Genomic DNA, 17,298 nt, shown 5'->3' on the forward strand with positions numbered 1-17,298 from the left:
TACCAAAATCAATCTATTAAAGCCACAAAAATTAACAAAAATTTCTTAGTCATCTTCTTGTATATATACCATAATATATATATATATATATATATATATATATATATATATAATAACATAATTTAATGAGAAATTTGAGAAACACAAGAAAGATAGAAATACAAATATATTTAAAATTTTTACTTTTTTAATTTATGATATTCTAGTAAATTTAGTAAATTTGTAATTTCAAACTAAGAGGCTTTGAACAACTGCATGCAATTCAACAATCACACCCCATTTCCAAAAATAAATTGCTGCAAAATCAATGCATTTTATAATTCTAAAGCAAGTGGGATTGTAAAATGTATTGGGATTATATTTTATAAGAACCTCTAATAAATTTTCATAAATTTCACTTTTTAAAAAATTAATACTATAATATTATTTTCATTAATATTTTTATTAATATTAAAAATCTTATAAGCTTTATTTTAGTAAAACAAAAATTATAATATTTTATGTATTATATTTAACAACAAAATCATTTTATAATATAAGATTTAATTTCTATTTTGATTAGCATCGATTTAGTGAATAAAATAACACTTTATGAAAAATCCTAAAATACTTGATTTTATTATTTATGCATTTCCAAAGAACATCAATAAATTTTGATATGCCTGGTTGTGTAAATTTTGATTTTAAAAATACCATAATGAATGCAATCTATATACCATCCTTTACAATGTACATTAGACATATCCAAACAAAAGGTTTTCAATCAGAATATTGCATTGTTATAAGTAAAGAAAAATATATAGTTTGGATGATTTTATGCAAAAAGTATACATTTTAAATTTGTAAAATAATTTCTTCAAATACTAGACATTATCATCTACATTTACGTAGACATATTGGCTTTAACATTTTACGTAATTATTTGTGCTTTAACATCTTTTTAGTGGCATTTTTTATAAACATTTTATCCCATTCAGCTTCAAACTTTATTATATTTATAAATTGTAATTTTATACTTGATATTAAATAAAATGAAGATAAATTAGAACAACTCAATAGTAAAAAATAAATAGGTAATAAGAATGGTAAGGCTGTCATTAAGAAACAAAAAAAAAAAAAAAAAAAAAAAAAAAAAGGAGAGGGGGAGAAGAAAAATACTTAAATGACAATTTATATATTTTTTAAATTAAAGATATTATTGAAAAATATATTTATACATTTTAAAATGCTATTAATAAGTTTACTACATCTAAATATATATTTTTTTGAATTATGTCATATATCAAACATTTTCAGTGCCTTTTATCTTATTTGTTCCTAGTATTTTCATTTTGTTTTGTCTATCTACTATGCTACTTTGCTATAAACTTATTTATAACAATGATTAAATTGGATGCCAGCAGCTTTTGAATATCTTTGAAAAGAACCAAAAGTTTATTTAAGAAATTTTGAGGTTATAGGCTAACACAGTATTATATATGATTTTAAGTTTATTTTATTAAAAAATTATTATTATTAATATTATTTTAACATTTTATTAATAACATATATAGCTCTTGAATGTAGACATGGATATCTATCTAAAAATCTCAAAACATATCAAAACACGCATTTTACTTTGTTACTATTTTAATTGATTTTTTATTAAAAAATTTATGCATTTTAATATATTTAAAGTTATTAATTAAATTTTTTTGAAGTCATCAATGAGAAACTTGATAATTTACAAGATTATGCACAATTTAGATAACTTATTTTGAAATTTTAAATTACTATAGAAGTAAAGTTTGAAAAGATTCATTTTATTAGAATAAATAAATTGAGTAGAATTTATGCTGTAATTATGCAATTATGTAATTATGGTGTAAATCTCGTAATCATCTATTGTTTCAAATGGTGTCAAATAGTAAAATATTACCATAAGTTAATTTGAATTATACATAAAAATATTGATTTGAAATGTAACAAAAATCATATGTTAAATTTTATTTTTGAATATTAGAAACATACTTATGCTTTTTTAAAACCCAAATTCATAAAAAAATAAAATTCTAAAATGCTCTATGATTCTTCTTACTTTCTTAAGGAATTTAGATTATATTAACATCTTAATGTTATTTTTAAAATTCATTAAAATTTATTAAATTTCGAATTGCGTAATTTTTAATAATTAAGCTGTATTTAAAAATTACATAATTCGGATTTTAATAAATATAATAAACAGTATAAATTATATATGCATTTTTATTTATCTTAATAAATTTTATGAATTTAATAAACATTAAGCTGTATTTGAAAATAATTAAGATATTTTAATTATAAAATCTAATATTATTTTCAATTAATTCACAATAAAATATTAGGTTTATCCTATCAAAATGAATAGATTTTTAATTTTTGGTAAATTTTCATGTGATATTTTATTTATATTTATGTGTATATAATTTTATAAATAAATGATAATTTATTAATCAAACTACGTTTTAAAATTTAAAATTTTACTTTCATATATATATATTCACCCACACACATATTTATATGTTCTTATGTACTTATGATTTAAATTGAATGAATATATTAATAATTAAATATAATTTATAAAGTAAATTGAGAAAATATGTGTTTTTATATATAGTCATAATAAAAAAATAAAAAATTATTATGATATTTATATTTGAAAAATACTACTTGATAATATGTTAAATAACTTAAAATTATCTAATTGAGTTTTAGATATTCCTTATATGTCTCTTTCTTATCGCTGTTTTTTATAATATGTACTTAATTGTGTAATTTATGCATCAAAACCTTTTTGTCACAAATTTTATGTGTTAATTATATAGACTATTTTATCTTTCATAAACATTGGTAACTCAATTCTAATTTATTTGAATATTTATATTAGAATATTATAATATGATAATATTCTCTATAATTTAATGATATCTAAAAAAAACTAAATCTACTAATTTACCTTTTACATTCATTTACTCATTTTAAAAAGAATATAATCTTGTATAGTAGATATTTAAGTTAAACTTCATACACTCTTTAAGACCTTAAATGGCTCTAGTAATTAACTTAGTAGAATTAAAATTGTGCATGTATTTAAATGTGTCAAAGAAAAAAACTCTATATCATATTGATTCTTTTGTTTATATTTATATTTTTGTGTCAATTTTATTAATTTTAGAAAAAAAATTATTTATGAATTGAAATAGAAAATATATGAGAGTCACTTTTCTACTTGCATTCTAACCTTGAAATAAAACTGCACATTAAATATTTGTAGATTTTTGCACAAATACTAGAAATATTTTTATAATTTTATTATTTTATAATTTTTTTCAAATATATAGATTTTTAATTATGTCAAATTTTATATGAACTTTGAGGTTTTGTAAAAGTTTCAAAACCTCTTGTGAAGAAACCTTTGAAAGACTATTAAAGGTCTGAAATGACTTTATATGAACACTAAAACTTGTCAAAGCTTATTGAGGGTTCCTAGAAAATTCAAAATACTTTTTGGAAGCTTTAGAATCTAAAAGAAGGTTTCAAAAGGTTCTAGCGACTTTAATTACAAATAAGTGTATTTTAAGAAATTATAAAATCATTCTTGTTATAAATAATCTTCTAGCTAAACAATAATACAAACAACTATTATTAACAAAAAATTAACTTGTGTAAGAATTGATAATAAAGTTGAATAAATAAATAAATAAATAAATAAATTTATGTTTTTTTTGTATAAATCAAGTTGTAAAGCACAACAATTTAAAGTAATAGAATCACATATGCTACAAAATTATAAGTGGTATAAAATCTATGCAGTTGTGTGTGTGTGTATATATATATATATATATATATATACATAAGTTTAAAGAATCAAATAAGTATATTTTCTAAAAATTAAATTATTTTAAATTATTTTAAAAAAATTATATCCAAAATCAAAGTCTTCATTTCAAGTAATAGAAGTAAGTTATTCAACAAAAAAAAATGGCCAAGAAAGGTTATACCTATTATCTTAATCTCTAATATGAGATGTATGAAATAATAAATCTATTCTGTAGAAAAAAAAATTTAATTAATAATCTTTTTAAAAACCTAGTTGCTAAAATACACATAGGTAATTAATTGTGCACAAGTCTATTTGTATTGATTATGTTACAAAGAGAATATAATATCTTTGACTTTATTATTATTAGTTTTAGGTGCATTGTACATATAAAATTATATTTAATGGAATCAATGTACTACATACCTTGAAGAACAAGTTTGTTCCAAAGGGATCTAATTACAAATGTCCTAAACTATTACAATAATATTTCTGCTATAATAAATATAGGGACTTAAAATATTTAATTCTTAAACAAAAAAAACATAAGTATGAAAATAACTAAAAATATATAGAGTATTGTAAAAATTGGAATGTTCTTCAAAAAAGCATTGTATATATATTTAGTTGCATTGAAAAATAATGTGATTAAACTTAAAATAGTATAAATTTAATTACCACTAACTATGTGGCATAATTTTATATATTACAGAGAAAAAGATGACAAAGATGTAGTAATTTTAAAAATTAATTAAATATTTAATTAATATATGTTTACATTTATAATTCTCAATAATTCTAAAAATAAAATTTAATATAATTTTATGAGTAATTAGCTAATAATATATAATGCAATAAGTCTAATATATCAAAAAAGATAAATTATTTATACATATATTTTATTTTTTATAGAAAGAAAAAAAGAAGGAATAAAAAACTAATGTATATTTTATAAGATTTGATTAGTTTTACATACTAATAATATTTTAATATTATTCTATTTAAAAATAAAACCATTTTGTATAAATTTTTTTAAAGATATAAAATATAATTTCATCTAAATTCTAAATTTGTCTAAAGTTTAAAGTATCATATTATTTTTTCAAATTTAATAATTGTGCTAAAATATTTCATTTTTTTAAAATTATAAGGATTATTAAATAAATTTTTTAGATACTAATATATTTCAATATATATATATATATATATATATATATATATATATATATATGTGTGTAATGACTAGTTAGTTATTTAGAATTATAGCTTTGTGATTTTTAATCTAAAAAATATATTTTCAAAAAAGAAATCTTTAACCATTTAATCATTTACAAAAGTTTCAAATGTGTATATATGTATTTCTATATATATATATATATATATATATATATATATGTATATATATATTTATGTATTTATATATATATATATATATATGTATATATATATATATATGTATTTACATATATATGTGTGTGTGTGTACACACAATGCTATATTATTAGTGTATATAATACTATTCCTCATAATGGATTAATATTTATTTCATTTTGGTTCCACAATAATGATTTAACTAGACATTTCCTGTAAGTGAGTTTTGAATATTAAAAAATCTATGTATAATTTTGAATCTCATGTATATGTATAATATTTTCATGAAATTATTTGCATCAACTATAACATCAATGAACCTACATTTTTTATAATAGAATATATGATATATCTGAAATCTTATAAAATTTTCATTGTTAGTCTTTTAGGGTTACATTAACAGAAAATATATGTCTTCTATATTTATAATTTTTCTGCTTTGAAAATGTTCAACCAATCTTTAATATATATATTGGTATCCAGTAAAGTCCCTGATGATGATTATTTTTGTTAGTCTTGTAATAGTCCACATGTCCAAGTTTTGAGCTCCGAAAGGCCACGAAACAACAAAACCAATACCATTCAGACGCTGGATGAGTACTGGAGTTAGAAGCCTGCTTACCAAGTTGGATGGATGAAGATACATTGGACAGAGTCAGGAGTAAGATGGATGAAAATATATTTGACAAAGTTGTAGAGGAGTGAAACCCTAAAAGAGCTTCCGTCTGTCAGGTTGCCTGTGGATATGGTTGCCCAGGATCGAGGGGGAGGAAGAAGAAGAAGAAGCTCGTGTTGGTTTTTGAGATATTTCCTGCGTAATGACGCATGTGGTGCAATTTCTGTTTTGAGTCTTCAAAGGAAGGTGTTGAGTTCGGGCGCATAAGAGGTTGTTGGGCAAGCCAGGTTTGAGAAGTCAGCTGTTCTGTACGCGAAAATCTGGTTGACTGGGTTGTGCGACTCTCCAATTCCGTTTCGCTCATTTTGTCTTTTCTTAGTCAGCATCTTTGACCCGCCCTTTGGCAGAATTTGCGCTGTAATGTGGATTAGCAGCAGGAGTCAGCCCCGAAGCGTGATCACACATCCTCGCGGGGCAATACCAAATTGATTGACGCTTGACCACTGACTCAGACCCGCCTGCCCCGAAACCTAATACAAATTTCTGCCGGATACCCATTTCCTCTACAGATATTGGCTGTTTCAACACGCGGTAGAATGCTGGAGAGCGCATCGTGCCCATGATAACGTGGCCGTTTCTAATTTCGACCGGAAAGAAGCGTTTTGATCTAAACGGATGGCAGCAGGTTCTATGAACGCAAAGTCTCAGAGAAAATGGAAAGTCTCTGAAGAGTTGTGATCGTGTGTGCGCGTGAGTCACTTCAACCTGTGTTCCTACCAGACCGGATATTGACTCGCCGGGCGACGTCTTCCTTGATGGAAAAAGTGGACTACTCGAAGGTTACACATATTTGTTTTTTTGTTTTTTTTATTTTATTTTATTATTATTTGTCCACGATTTCATACTGCTTCGTTTGTTTCTTCCAAGAGGGCTTGCTTTTCATTGACCCCTCCTATGGGTTTGCTCCAGTGAGGGAAATCCAGGTGCTCCACGAATCAATAACCAATTTCAGCACCATATTCAGGAGCTCGAGCTGCTCGTGTGGCGGAGGAATGGCTGCTCTCGGAAGAGCGCGTTGCTGCACTTCTGCGTGCATGAGGAAAGGAGAGACTAGACCTCGAAATCTCCGCCTGGGGTTTTTGAATACCTTGCGAGTCTGTCCCCATCCGGGGTTGTAATGGTGGTGAAATATGTTTATATATTCATGTATATATGTATAATAATTTTGGAATAGTTACCAAAGTGGAAATAAATATATTATCTGTGTTGCAACCCAATGAACTTAGAATAAGTATCGTGTTTGTTTGTGTACAAAATTCCCGTGTTTTTAATTATCAATATGTACTTCATATCACAGCCACTGAATATGTGTACATATATAAGATCAACAACTTATAAGTTTCAATTTATGAAAAGTGACATTATGCCTTAATTGTTAGGTAACTTTTTAAAAATATAATAGTATTGAGCATATTTTGTATTGTAGGTAGATTTTCTGGGGAAAAAAAAAAAAAAATGAAAAACCCATATTCAGCATATGAATATGCATGTAAGAGAATAATAGTTTTTTTTTTTTTTTTTAACGAAGCCTACAAATTGTAAGACATTAAGTTTTGTTTCAAAAAACTGTTAGGCACAAGCATCTTCTTTCTGGTTCATTTGTGAGTTTTTCAAATATCTGATGTAAATCTTTTTCTTTTTTGTTTGTTTGTTTGTTTGGGTAGTACTATAAATTTTAGACCATCAATGCAACGGTGAATGTTAACATATATTTTTTTATTAAATAATCATTTACGATTTATTTAATTTGGATGAATAAAATGGATTGTCATGCACAAATGCATACAATTGCACACTATCATTTCTTTATGGTTTAAACAACTTATATTATCTCCGTCTTTTTGTGCTTAAATAAAAAAAAAGAAAAAAAAGAATGTGAATTATTTTACACAAAATATAATGTTTTTATCTTGAAGTATACCAATATATATATATATATATATATATAAAGATGCCAATATATATATATATATATATATATATATTAAAAGAGAATGGCAGCTATTCAGCTTTTATGGCATTACAAAGATTAAAGAGGATAGATTTTTTAAGACAAGATCTGGTTTTCATAATACTTATTTTCCTATAGAAGAAATGATGTTTGTGTGTGTGTGTTTTTCTTTTAAAAGAAGACTTACCAGCAAGTGAAATAAAATAATAAAAAATAAAAGTAACATAACCAATCAAGCAAACATTCTAATTCTCGTTACCTCGACATGAACAAGCCAGAGTATTTTACCCCACGTGATACTTTGATTGGTACTACCCTCGTGTTAAGCTTAAAACAGAGAAACTAATCTATTCAGGACAAAGGAAGCAGATGCGAGTAAATAGAAAAACAGGCAAAAAGGGAACAAAAACTAAAAAGTTAAAAGTAGCACGACTTTTTAAAAACAGATCACACGTTGCATGTGTCTGAGGACATTTCTCTCACGCTTGTATGTATTACAGGGTCAGAGTTGTTTTCCTCTAATTATTTATTTTTCTTCCTTCATTTGCTTGCTTTGCTTTCAATTGGAAGCTTTAACATTAAACCGTGAGGTCAAATGCCTAAATTTGGGGTCAGTGCATGCATCTCTGGATTCATCTTCAGGCTACTTTGGAGACGATTCCCATTTAAAATCCTCCTGGGAGTGAATGGGTTTCCCTCTTTAAATAATTGGATTAAATCTCACCACAAGAATATATATAGTATGGCCTGTGTACCCGTGGTACACCCAGCTGGTATAAGTAATTAAAATAATGTTTTTAATTTATTAGGGTTTTAGGATGTCCCCCTTGGTCACCCTGGGAGCAACTCAGACACTCCACATAATGCCATCCATATTTTGTCTCGTCTACAATGACCCGTTAATTAGGGTCATCCTATGTTATATTACATATTACCATTACGTATTACAACATTACGTATGCAATACAAGCTACATGTTCACACCATCAACAACATACGTAACCAGGTGTACTCATAAGATGAAACTAGCTAGGGGAATATCATGTACACCCAACTAGATTATAATCATAACAAATTAGATCATATACACTTGTATAGAGTACCTTTCCCATCACAAAAAAACAATGTTCTATTATTTATATAGAGGTATATGTATATTGGTGTGTATCCATGTAGACTTTTTCCTGTTAAGTTATATGTGTTGTTGTATAATTGTATGGTTTTGGTGCTGGGTCAGGGAACCCACAACACAACTGTGTCTCTCATGTGGGATGAAAGGTTCTCCAGATGGATTCTTACTGACACGCCGTTGGGAACCAACCAACACAACCCACCCAGCAACCCAGTGGGGCCTTGCCTGGGCGGAAGGGCGGTATTACGAAGAAGACGAAAACGACGAGCGTGCTTAACAAGGAGCCGACTGTTTGTTTGTTTGTTTGTTTGTGAGGAGGGCTCGCCTTGCTGCCTGCTTACTGCTCCGTCCCCAGAGATAGATCCAACGCAGCACGCGGTGGGGCAGGGCAGGCAGGCAGGAATTGCAGGGATTGCAGGCAGGCTGAGGAGCAGTAATGGCCTTCATCAGGATTTGGTCAAAGTGGGGACTGTAACTCAGCGATGAGACAGAGCTTGTCGGTGGTAAAACGCTGGAAAATTGCAAATGCTGATTAGTGGATTAGAGGGACCGGGTGGATATGGCAGAGTCAGGGTCTTGAACCGACATGCACTTGTCGCTGCCTGCAGAGCTGGAGTCTCATGACAGTGTTGAAACGCGTTCAAATGGACGAGGAAGAGATTTTAGCGATAGGATTTAATTTTTTAATGTGAGGATGTGTTAAGCGGGAGATTAAGGTGGAATCTATACCAAGGTCAGAGGACTTAAGCGACCTGGATATGGAGCAAGCGAATTAATAGAAAATTGTGAGGAGGAGAGCGCGGCACACCATGCGGGGAAACGGGACCAGGCGGTAGTTGGGATTGGCTTTTTGTGAGAGCCTCTGTTTTAGCGGCACTTTGCTGATATATAGAGTTGCGCCTTGTCTGGAAGCCACGCCAGAGCTGAGCATAGTACTTTAGGCCGCTGATCTCCAGCAGAGCTCGTTGTGTTTATGCGGTCTTTGCCAGATGCGATTAGATTTGGTCACTTTGAATGCGCGCGCATGTGTTTTTTTTGTACTAGAGGCAGGGAAGAAGTGGAGTGGAGGGTAAGAGATTTTCAAGCTTGTGTGTGTGAGAGGAGGTTGTGAAAGGAGAAAAACAGTGAGGCGGAGATCGGAAAGGTGATGTTTGTAGTAGCCAGGGGTTTTGGACAGAACTAGCTAGTAAGGGGAGAGGAGATCTGAGGATTAGAGTGTAGAGGTGCTGTGGTGTGTAGTCACGACCGTCCCGCTGGAAACTGTAGTTCAATGCGGGGACTTTACACGGCAATGTTGGGATACCTGAACGTAGACGAGTACTCTTAGGCATCCAGAACCGTTGAGCTTACCCGGTGTGTAGTCCACAGGCGACACCACCTGGTTTGAGATGGCAAATAACGGCAGAGGCTGTGTCGGTGGTTCCAATGTCATGCATGTGCGAAACGATAGCTCGGGCAGCAGCTTGGTTGCCATGCTTGCCTCTTGTTCTCCTGCTGCTGCGGTTCAAGGTTTGTTGACCATAAGAATCTTGTGAAGTTTTGTGTTCTTAATACTTGAGAGTAAATGTCGAGGGAGGTCATGGAGATGGATTTGTTGCAATGTAAACTCAATACTAGTCAGTCATGATGCGAGAATCAGAAACCAGCATTGATCTCGAAACTGGTTTTTCCCTCTATGACTCGAAAGTGGTTGAATGCGCGGGATTACGATTCGCAACGTCGCTTGAGTGCAGTAGTTTAGCTGAATATGCCTCGAGCGTCCGAACAAGTAGTTGCATTTTCTTTGTTTGAACAGAGCCTTCTGTCAACTTAAAATATCAATTGTGATCACTAAGTCAAGTAATTATGATGGATCATGTTCTTGTGGTCATCAACATTGATCTATGCTTGGAGATATAGCCAGTAGACTCGGAAGCACGTGTATCTGTCGCGTCTAACATGTTTTTTTTCTTCCCCTACTCACGTATTTTGCAGCTCAACCTGGAGGTGGAGGCATGGAGGATACTGTTAGTTGCGGTCAAAAGCGACCTTACTATTCTACTATCGAAGCGTCAGGTGAAGATCCTGGTGAAGAAGATGTTGGGGATGATTGCATTCAACAATCTAAGAAGAGAAGACTTACCTTCGATCAAGTCAGGTCACTCGAGAAAAACTTCGAGATTGAGAATAAACTCGAGCCAGAAAGAAAAATGCAGCTTGCTAATGAGCTTGGACTTCAGCCCAGGCAAGTGGCAGTGTGGTTTCAAAATCGTCGCGCACGCTGGAAAACAAAGCAGTTAGAGAGGGATTACGAGGTCCTTACCTTGGATTACAACCGGCTCAAAAGCGAATTTGAAGCTGTGCTGCAGGAAAAGCAAGAGCTACAGGACGAGGTGAGGGTTCCATTGGAATAAGTTTCCTCAGCTTACTATTGAAAAAAATTAGGGGACTATTTCATAATCGCTATAGTCTTAGATTCGTTGAATCTACTTACTACCTCCCCCCCCCCCCCCCCCTCTGTAATCGTGCCATCGATCATGGCCTTCAGCGCGTTCTGGAAATATACGAAGGTATGCCTATTTTAAGGTGATTTGAGTGCGGGGTTTTATCATTTTAAGCACGTTGATTTCCATTGAAAAGATAGCAGCTAACTGTTTGTTTGTTTGTTGCTTTCCAACCAGATGGAGTGTTTGACGGAAAAGATACAAACCGCAATACCGAATTCTGCGGATCCAATATTGGAGAAAAGAAAAAGAATCATATCAATGTCTCAGCCTTCTTCGCTGAAGACATTCGAAGGTCCTGTGAAATCGGAAAGGATAGCCGCCGAAGTTAATGGCAGGAACGATGCCCTGACACCGTGCAAGGAGGAGGGTTCCAAGGAGGAGGGTTCCAAGGAGACAAGCTCCGATAGCATTTCCAGTGAAATACTTAACGCGGACAGCCCTCGTACTATGGATAGCGGCTCGCTTCTCCCATTGCCCGATAGTATGAGCACATTTTCACACGTTTGTACAGAGATGGTAGACTCCAACATCATACACATGAGCGACCAACTCTGCGACCAAATGCTTTCTCCTCAAGCTTGCCAACTCGTTTCGGTGAAAATTGAGGATGGCTCATATCAAGACGACTCTTGTAATTACATATTGACACTAATGGATTCAATTGAGGAAAAGGGTTTACCGTGGTGGGACTTTCCATGATCAGTGCTCTGCACAAGCATCGGAGGGAGATTTTTTTTTTTTAACCAATTCGACCTTTCAAGCGTCATGAAGTCGCATCCACTTCCATTGTAGCGATGTAAAGAGTTAAGATGCGCCGCTCTCGCTGTCGCAACTACAGGACGCACTTCTCTCTCTTCGAGCATCGTGTACTTCCGTATTTAAGTCGGACCTTCCGAATCAGCGGCCGTCGAGGAGCGCCAATCGCAAGAGCACTTCTTTTCTTGTAACTTGCACATATTTATTATGGAAATAGAAATAATAAAGTGTTGCTGTTGCAACTCATTTCGAGGGCGGTAGTCCAATCCATCGAAAGATGTAACATCACGCCAAATATTTTTTCGCTCAACAATCAGCACTACTTATAGACATGCCATAAAAAAACAAAGGACCCTAGCTGCAATATGCAAGCTCGAACCCATCCATGGCTGTACTAATTCATTTCAGATGAACTTCACCGATGTTCATCAGTGTATGTTACTCTTTAAAATAACCTTTGTCTTTTCTCTGAAGACTTGAGAAGCCTAAGCTCATGTTGAGTTTTGTTTTGTTGCATTCCTCGCTGCAGATTCTGGCACTCTCCAGTTCCAAAACTTCTTATCCTTCATCTCCGAAACAGTAGCTGTTTTGTCCATATTCCCTTCGGTGTTCCGCAGCATGCAGTGGACATTCTTCTCGGCGGGAGAATTTTCTGCCTTGTATCACGCATCTGAAATACGACGTGAGGATTGTTTGTACTGATAGTGCGTGCGTGATTTTGCTTTGAATTGCGCAGGCACTGGTCCTGTGAGCATGTTCTTTTAAAGAGAAAAAAACTTCTTTCGTATTGCGTAATTCAATCAAGATAACATCCGTGAATAGAGCGTGATCTTCCTGCAGGTAGTTTGTCTCTGGTCTCGTAATGACAATCTGAAAGCATCGCGCTCACAGAGTAGACCAGGCAGCGTGGTCATCCGTTTGAATGCACCGCACACCACGTGCAATGCGTCTGGTTAGACTTCACGAGGGCTATGGTCAGGAGCATCACGGACTTCTCCTAATGCCTCCATTGTGCGACTGCAGCATTGATGAGGCTTCCTTGCTATGATTTGAGTCTTAGATTTATCAAGCAAGGTGCGCGAACGCGAGACGTCAGGACAAATAAGAACTCGTCCTCTACCGAAGCATTTTTAAATTTTTTTTACAGATTGTTTGGTTGGTCATCAATCGTCAACATTTTCCTTGAATGTTGACAACATGACAGTCTTCGGGGAGCTTCTGTAGACTTGATTTCCATTCTTCATTTGTTACATTGCATATTATACGTCATAAGATGATAAGAGCTTAAATAGAAGTGGATCATCCGAGACTGCGATAACTCTAAGGTCACTTTTTGAGTAGATTCTGAATACAGAGAAGATCCTGCAGAGTATGTTTAAATGATATCTCATTCTTTGTTCTCCGTCTGTCTTGATATGGTTAGATCACTCGGGGACACACAACGATCGCTATCCATAGAAAGTGACTGCATCGTCTAGAATCTGTCCCAACACTTTATACTTGTCTATTTTAAAAATTCGTCAGAATATTGTGGTTCTCTTTGAAGTCTCGGAAATCATTTGGAAGTGGCATGAAGAATCGAGGAACAGATTCTATTCTGAGCAGTGCTGGCATAACCAAAGAGGCGCAGAATGCCACGACAGAGTCGATTTTTTTCTCTCTACTGAAGAATCTCGACAAGCTGGGTCCTCAGAAAGGCCGCGTTGCTCCAGTGAAAGTTAACTGTTCGCGATATTTCTCATGGTTCCTTACGAGCTTGAAGGTGAAAGGCTTGTGTCGCTGTGGTACTTCATGTGGCTGTCTGACGCAAATCTATGATGCAGGGTGCAGTCAGAAGAGTTTAATTTCTATCATTAAACGTTATCAACACTATACTGATAATATAATCGTCAATTTATCCCTCGTGCTCCCTTCAGACTTGTGTTTTCGGGGTTTGTGTGATCGTCACTCTAAACATTTGCCCCTCAATGAAGCCAACTGCGAGACTTATCCTTTCAACCTCTCAGTGTGCTGCACCGGAAAGGTTCGACTGCGTGTGGCAGTGCCAGACCTTTAGCACTGGTACCTGGTGCAGACACTTTTGAAGACTTCAGGCGAAGGTTCTTTCAGAGCAGTAGATTCATGTCTGTTAATTAACATCAACCTCTCTCATTATAAACTTTCTCCATCGCCACTCATAGAAGCATCAATGCCAGACGTGCAACCTATATACGGATATCACATCAACGCTTTCTTTATAATTCGCGTGCATGTGCAAGAACATCATACCAGTCTCTTGTCACCAACTGCTGATCCTGACGTGTCTTGTCCAGCTGAACGAAATATCCTGCAACCTCGACTGTGTTAGACCCTCTCGCCATGGCAGCTTATGGTAAAGAATTCTCACTACAATATCTATATAACGCTCTGACCGCTTCAAAGATTCTTCATCGTGAAGCTGCATTTGAAAACTTATTCCATTGCTTTCATACCTGCACACACACACACACACAGAGACATATAATTTATCTATATATAGATAGAGAGAATGTTTTTCTGCTCTTCCCCAGTAACCAAGTCAGTTCCCTCTTGTAACTATGAATCTTAAAGTCTTTCCCCTTTTCTCTCTAGGCAAGTGTTGACATATTCCCCATATGCACTATACCGCTGATGAAAGCACCACTGTCTGCTGACATTCATCATTTCCTGTCTTCATGCGTCGATTACTAATGACGACCTGGTTGTCAACACAGCTGGTTCACTTCTCTTTTTCGATTCTTACCTCGTGATGACCACGATGTCTGTTTTGCCTTCTGCGACCGTTTTGATGAGTCTCCATTGGTTATCTTTATGTGCAGGACTGAAGAATTGGCCGCAGCCCTAACTTGTTACGGCCGTCTCTGTCACGCCAACCGTAAGTTACTCCTTTCCTACGCACAGACTGGACACTTTCTTTTGTTCTTGTGCCCGAACCTTGAAATTCGATCATCTGTGATAGTCCACATTCCACGCTCTGCAGCGTGACCACATCTTCAAGGTCCAGCAAACGTTTCCTCACTGTTGCGCTTTCCCGATGCCAATGCTGAATAGAAAACGAACCTCAAGGTCGAATGAAGGGGGTCACGTAACAACAGGCCAAACCGGAACAGTAAATTTGAGACCAGCAGATGGAGTGTATGTCAGATAACATGGAGACGCATGAGCTTTACACACGATTAGAGAATAGAACCGTTGCTTTTTTTTCTTTTTTTCTTTTCCCATTGTCTCCCGTTTCGCCCTCTGGCAACATGCCTGTGTCAGACATTGGTTTTTCAGGTACTCTGCCGTGGTTATAGTAACCACGTACGTTTGTAGGCTTGCGGGAGGGGGGTTTCTTTTCAGACAGTAAGAGTGAGATTTCATGTTGTCTTCGTCGAAGCACTTTCTTCTACAGCAAATCTTTGTCGTCTGGCTCTTTGTGTGCCTGTGCAGGTGCGCGAGATGAGGTAACGCCCAAGATTACTCCGGACAAGCTCAATGCAGCGTGACGAAGAGATGCTCCAGATCGATAAGTATGGCGTGAAGGGAAGAAGAACCTGCTGCTGCTGCCGAGTGGGCTACAGACCACCGCCTGTCAGTGGCGTTTCTTCCACAACATTGTCCATATCGACTGTGTGGAGGAACTTTGTGCTGCTTTCCTTGGTGTTTACAAGAAAAGTAAATATGTTTTTGATGAATGTTTTGTGTGTAGTCTAATTCATCTAATCATTTTCAAAGGCATCGTTGATATAAACAAGTTTTTAGCACTTATTTCCAATGTTTTGAAAGAACTATTACTATTAATATATTTTTTTGAATTTAATATTGAATAATCAAGTTTTTATACATTTGATGAATTCAATGATAAAAGTTTGAAACTCTTTTGCAAGGTTATGCAATTACAGGACTTTTCAAAGGTTGATTTCATAGTACTTAATATTTTCACAAAACATTTTTACAATATTTATAGATCTTAAAGATTCTCATAAAATCAAAAAACTATATTTTGTTTAATTAAGAAAGATTTTTTTTTTATTTTGAATTTATTTTATTTTATAATTTAAGAGCTAATACAATAGAAAAAATATACAAAATTTAAACCAAAACTATTCAACATTCATTTTGTTGATAATTTTTTAAAATTTGTATTATCTTTCTATTTTTTTTTTGGTTTTTTCTTTATTAAATTAATTATATAATATAGCATATTAATTTTTATTTATAAAATATTTTAATATAAATTTATTTTATAATTTTTTGATATCAATAAAAGTTTATATATAATTTGTATGGAAAGAGGGGGATGTATCTACAAAAGAGCTTACGTCAAATATATATGTTTATTCCAATATTTACATAATTAAATAGAAATAGGTAAAAAATAGATTAATTTTATAATATTTTCCAAAAAACATTCTTAGAAGTTTTATAGATATGGTTTTGACTTTACATATGTTTATAGGTTAGAAACTTGGTCAACAAATTAGCCACATGTCACATGTGTTGATATCTTGTGGAACAAACTAATTATGTGACACATATATAGAAAATTTACCTTGTAAGTTAAGATATGAATCTTGAAATTTAGATAAGTATTATAAGTCTTATAGAATGTCCATATGTTAAGGCCACAAATTAAAAGAAGATGCATAAACTCATGGAATTTGTGTCAAAAGAAAAGTAACAAAATAGAAGAAAGTATGTATATTTAAGGAAGAATTGGAATGGCTATTGTCAAAGATTAGAAAACATAAGATTTTTGAAACTAGACTAAAAAGCAAGAAAAGAGTTGAAAAGAGTAAGAAAGACTTCATTCTTGTTACTATATATACTACTTAACTAAGAAATATGTGGCAACATGCTATAAGATCTCTAATACATGTCTAACTTGCAGGATACATGTCTAATTTACAAGGCAAGTTTCCTAGGTGTATGCCATATGTCCAACTTGTATTACAAGTAGTCAACATGTTGACACGTAGCATCCTTGTTGGCCAAGTTTTTAACCTACCAATCACCTATAGACATATATAAAGGCAAAGCACCGTCTATGAAGCTTCAAAGAAGCTTTCTACAAAATATTATCATATT

The 17,298-nt window shown here is 33.0% G+C and overlaps 1 protein-coding gene and 2 long non-coding RNA genes across 3 annotated transcripts; all 3 read left to right on the forward strand.

Moving 5' to 3' along the window:
- The first annotated feature begins 5,728 nt into the window (after window positions 1-5,728).
- LOC149986335 (uncharacterized) lies at window positions 5,729-7,348 on the forward strand. The gene is made up of 2 exons (XR_016500990.1): window positions 5,729-6,664; window positions 6,795-7,348. It is a non-coding gene; the product is annotated as an uncharacterized LOC149986335 (long non-coding RNA).
- Window positions 7,349-9,895: 2,547 nt separating this feature from the next.
- On the forward strand, window positions 9,896-12,076 carry LOC112277180 (homeobox-leucine zipper protein HOX25). The gene is given in 4 exon segments (XM_073531223.2): window positions 9,896-10,477; window positions 10,943-11,340; window positions 11,629-11,867; window positions 11,869-12,076. Coding segments are annotated over 4 exon segments (831 nt in total). The 5' UTR covers window positions 9,896-10,356; the 3' UTR covers window positions 11,942-12,076.
- Window positions 12,077-13,904: 1,828 nt separating this feature from the next.
- Window positions 13,905-16,030, forward strand: LOC149986336 (uncharacterized). The gene is made up of 3 exons (XR_016500878.1): window positions 13,905-14,581; window positions 15,048-15,103; window positions 15,661-16,030. It is a non-coding gene; the product is annotated as an uncharacterized LOC149986336 (long non-coding RNA).
- The last annotated feature ends 1,268 nt before the right edge of the window (window positions 16,031-17,298 follow it).

The sequence above is a fragment of the Physcomitrium patens genome, chromosome 25 (genome assembly GCF_059467195.1).
Source record: "Physcomitrium patens ecotype Gransden chromosome 25, ASM5946719v1, whole genome shotgun sequence".
NCBI classification, from domain to species: Eukaryota; Viridiplantae; Streptophyta; class Bryopsida; order Funariales; family Funariaceae; genus Physcomitrium; species Physcomitrium patens.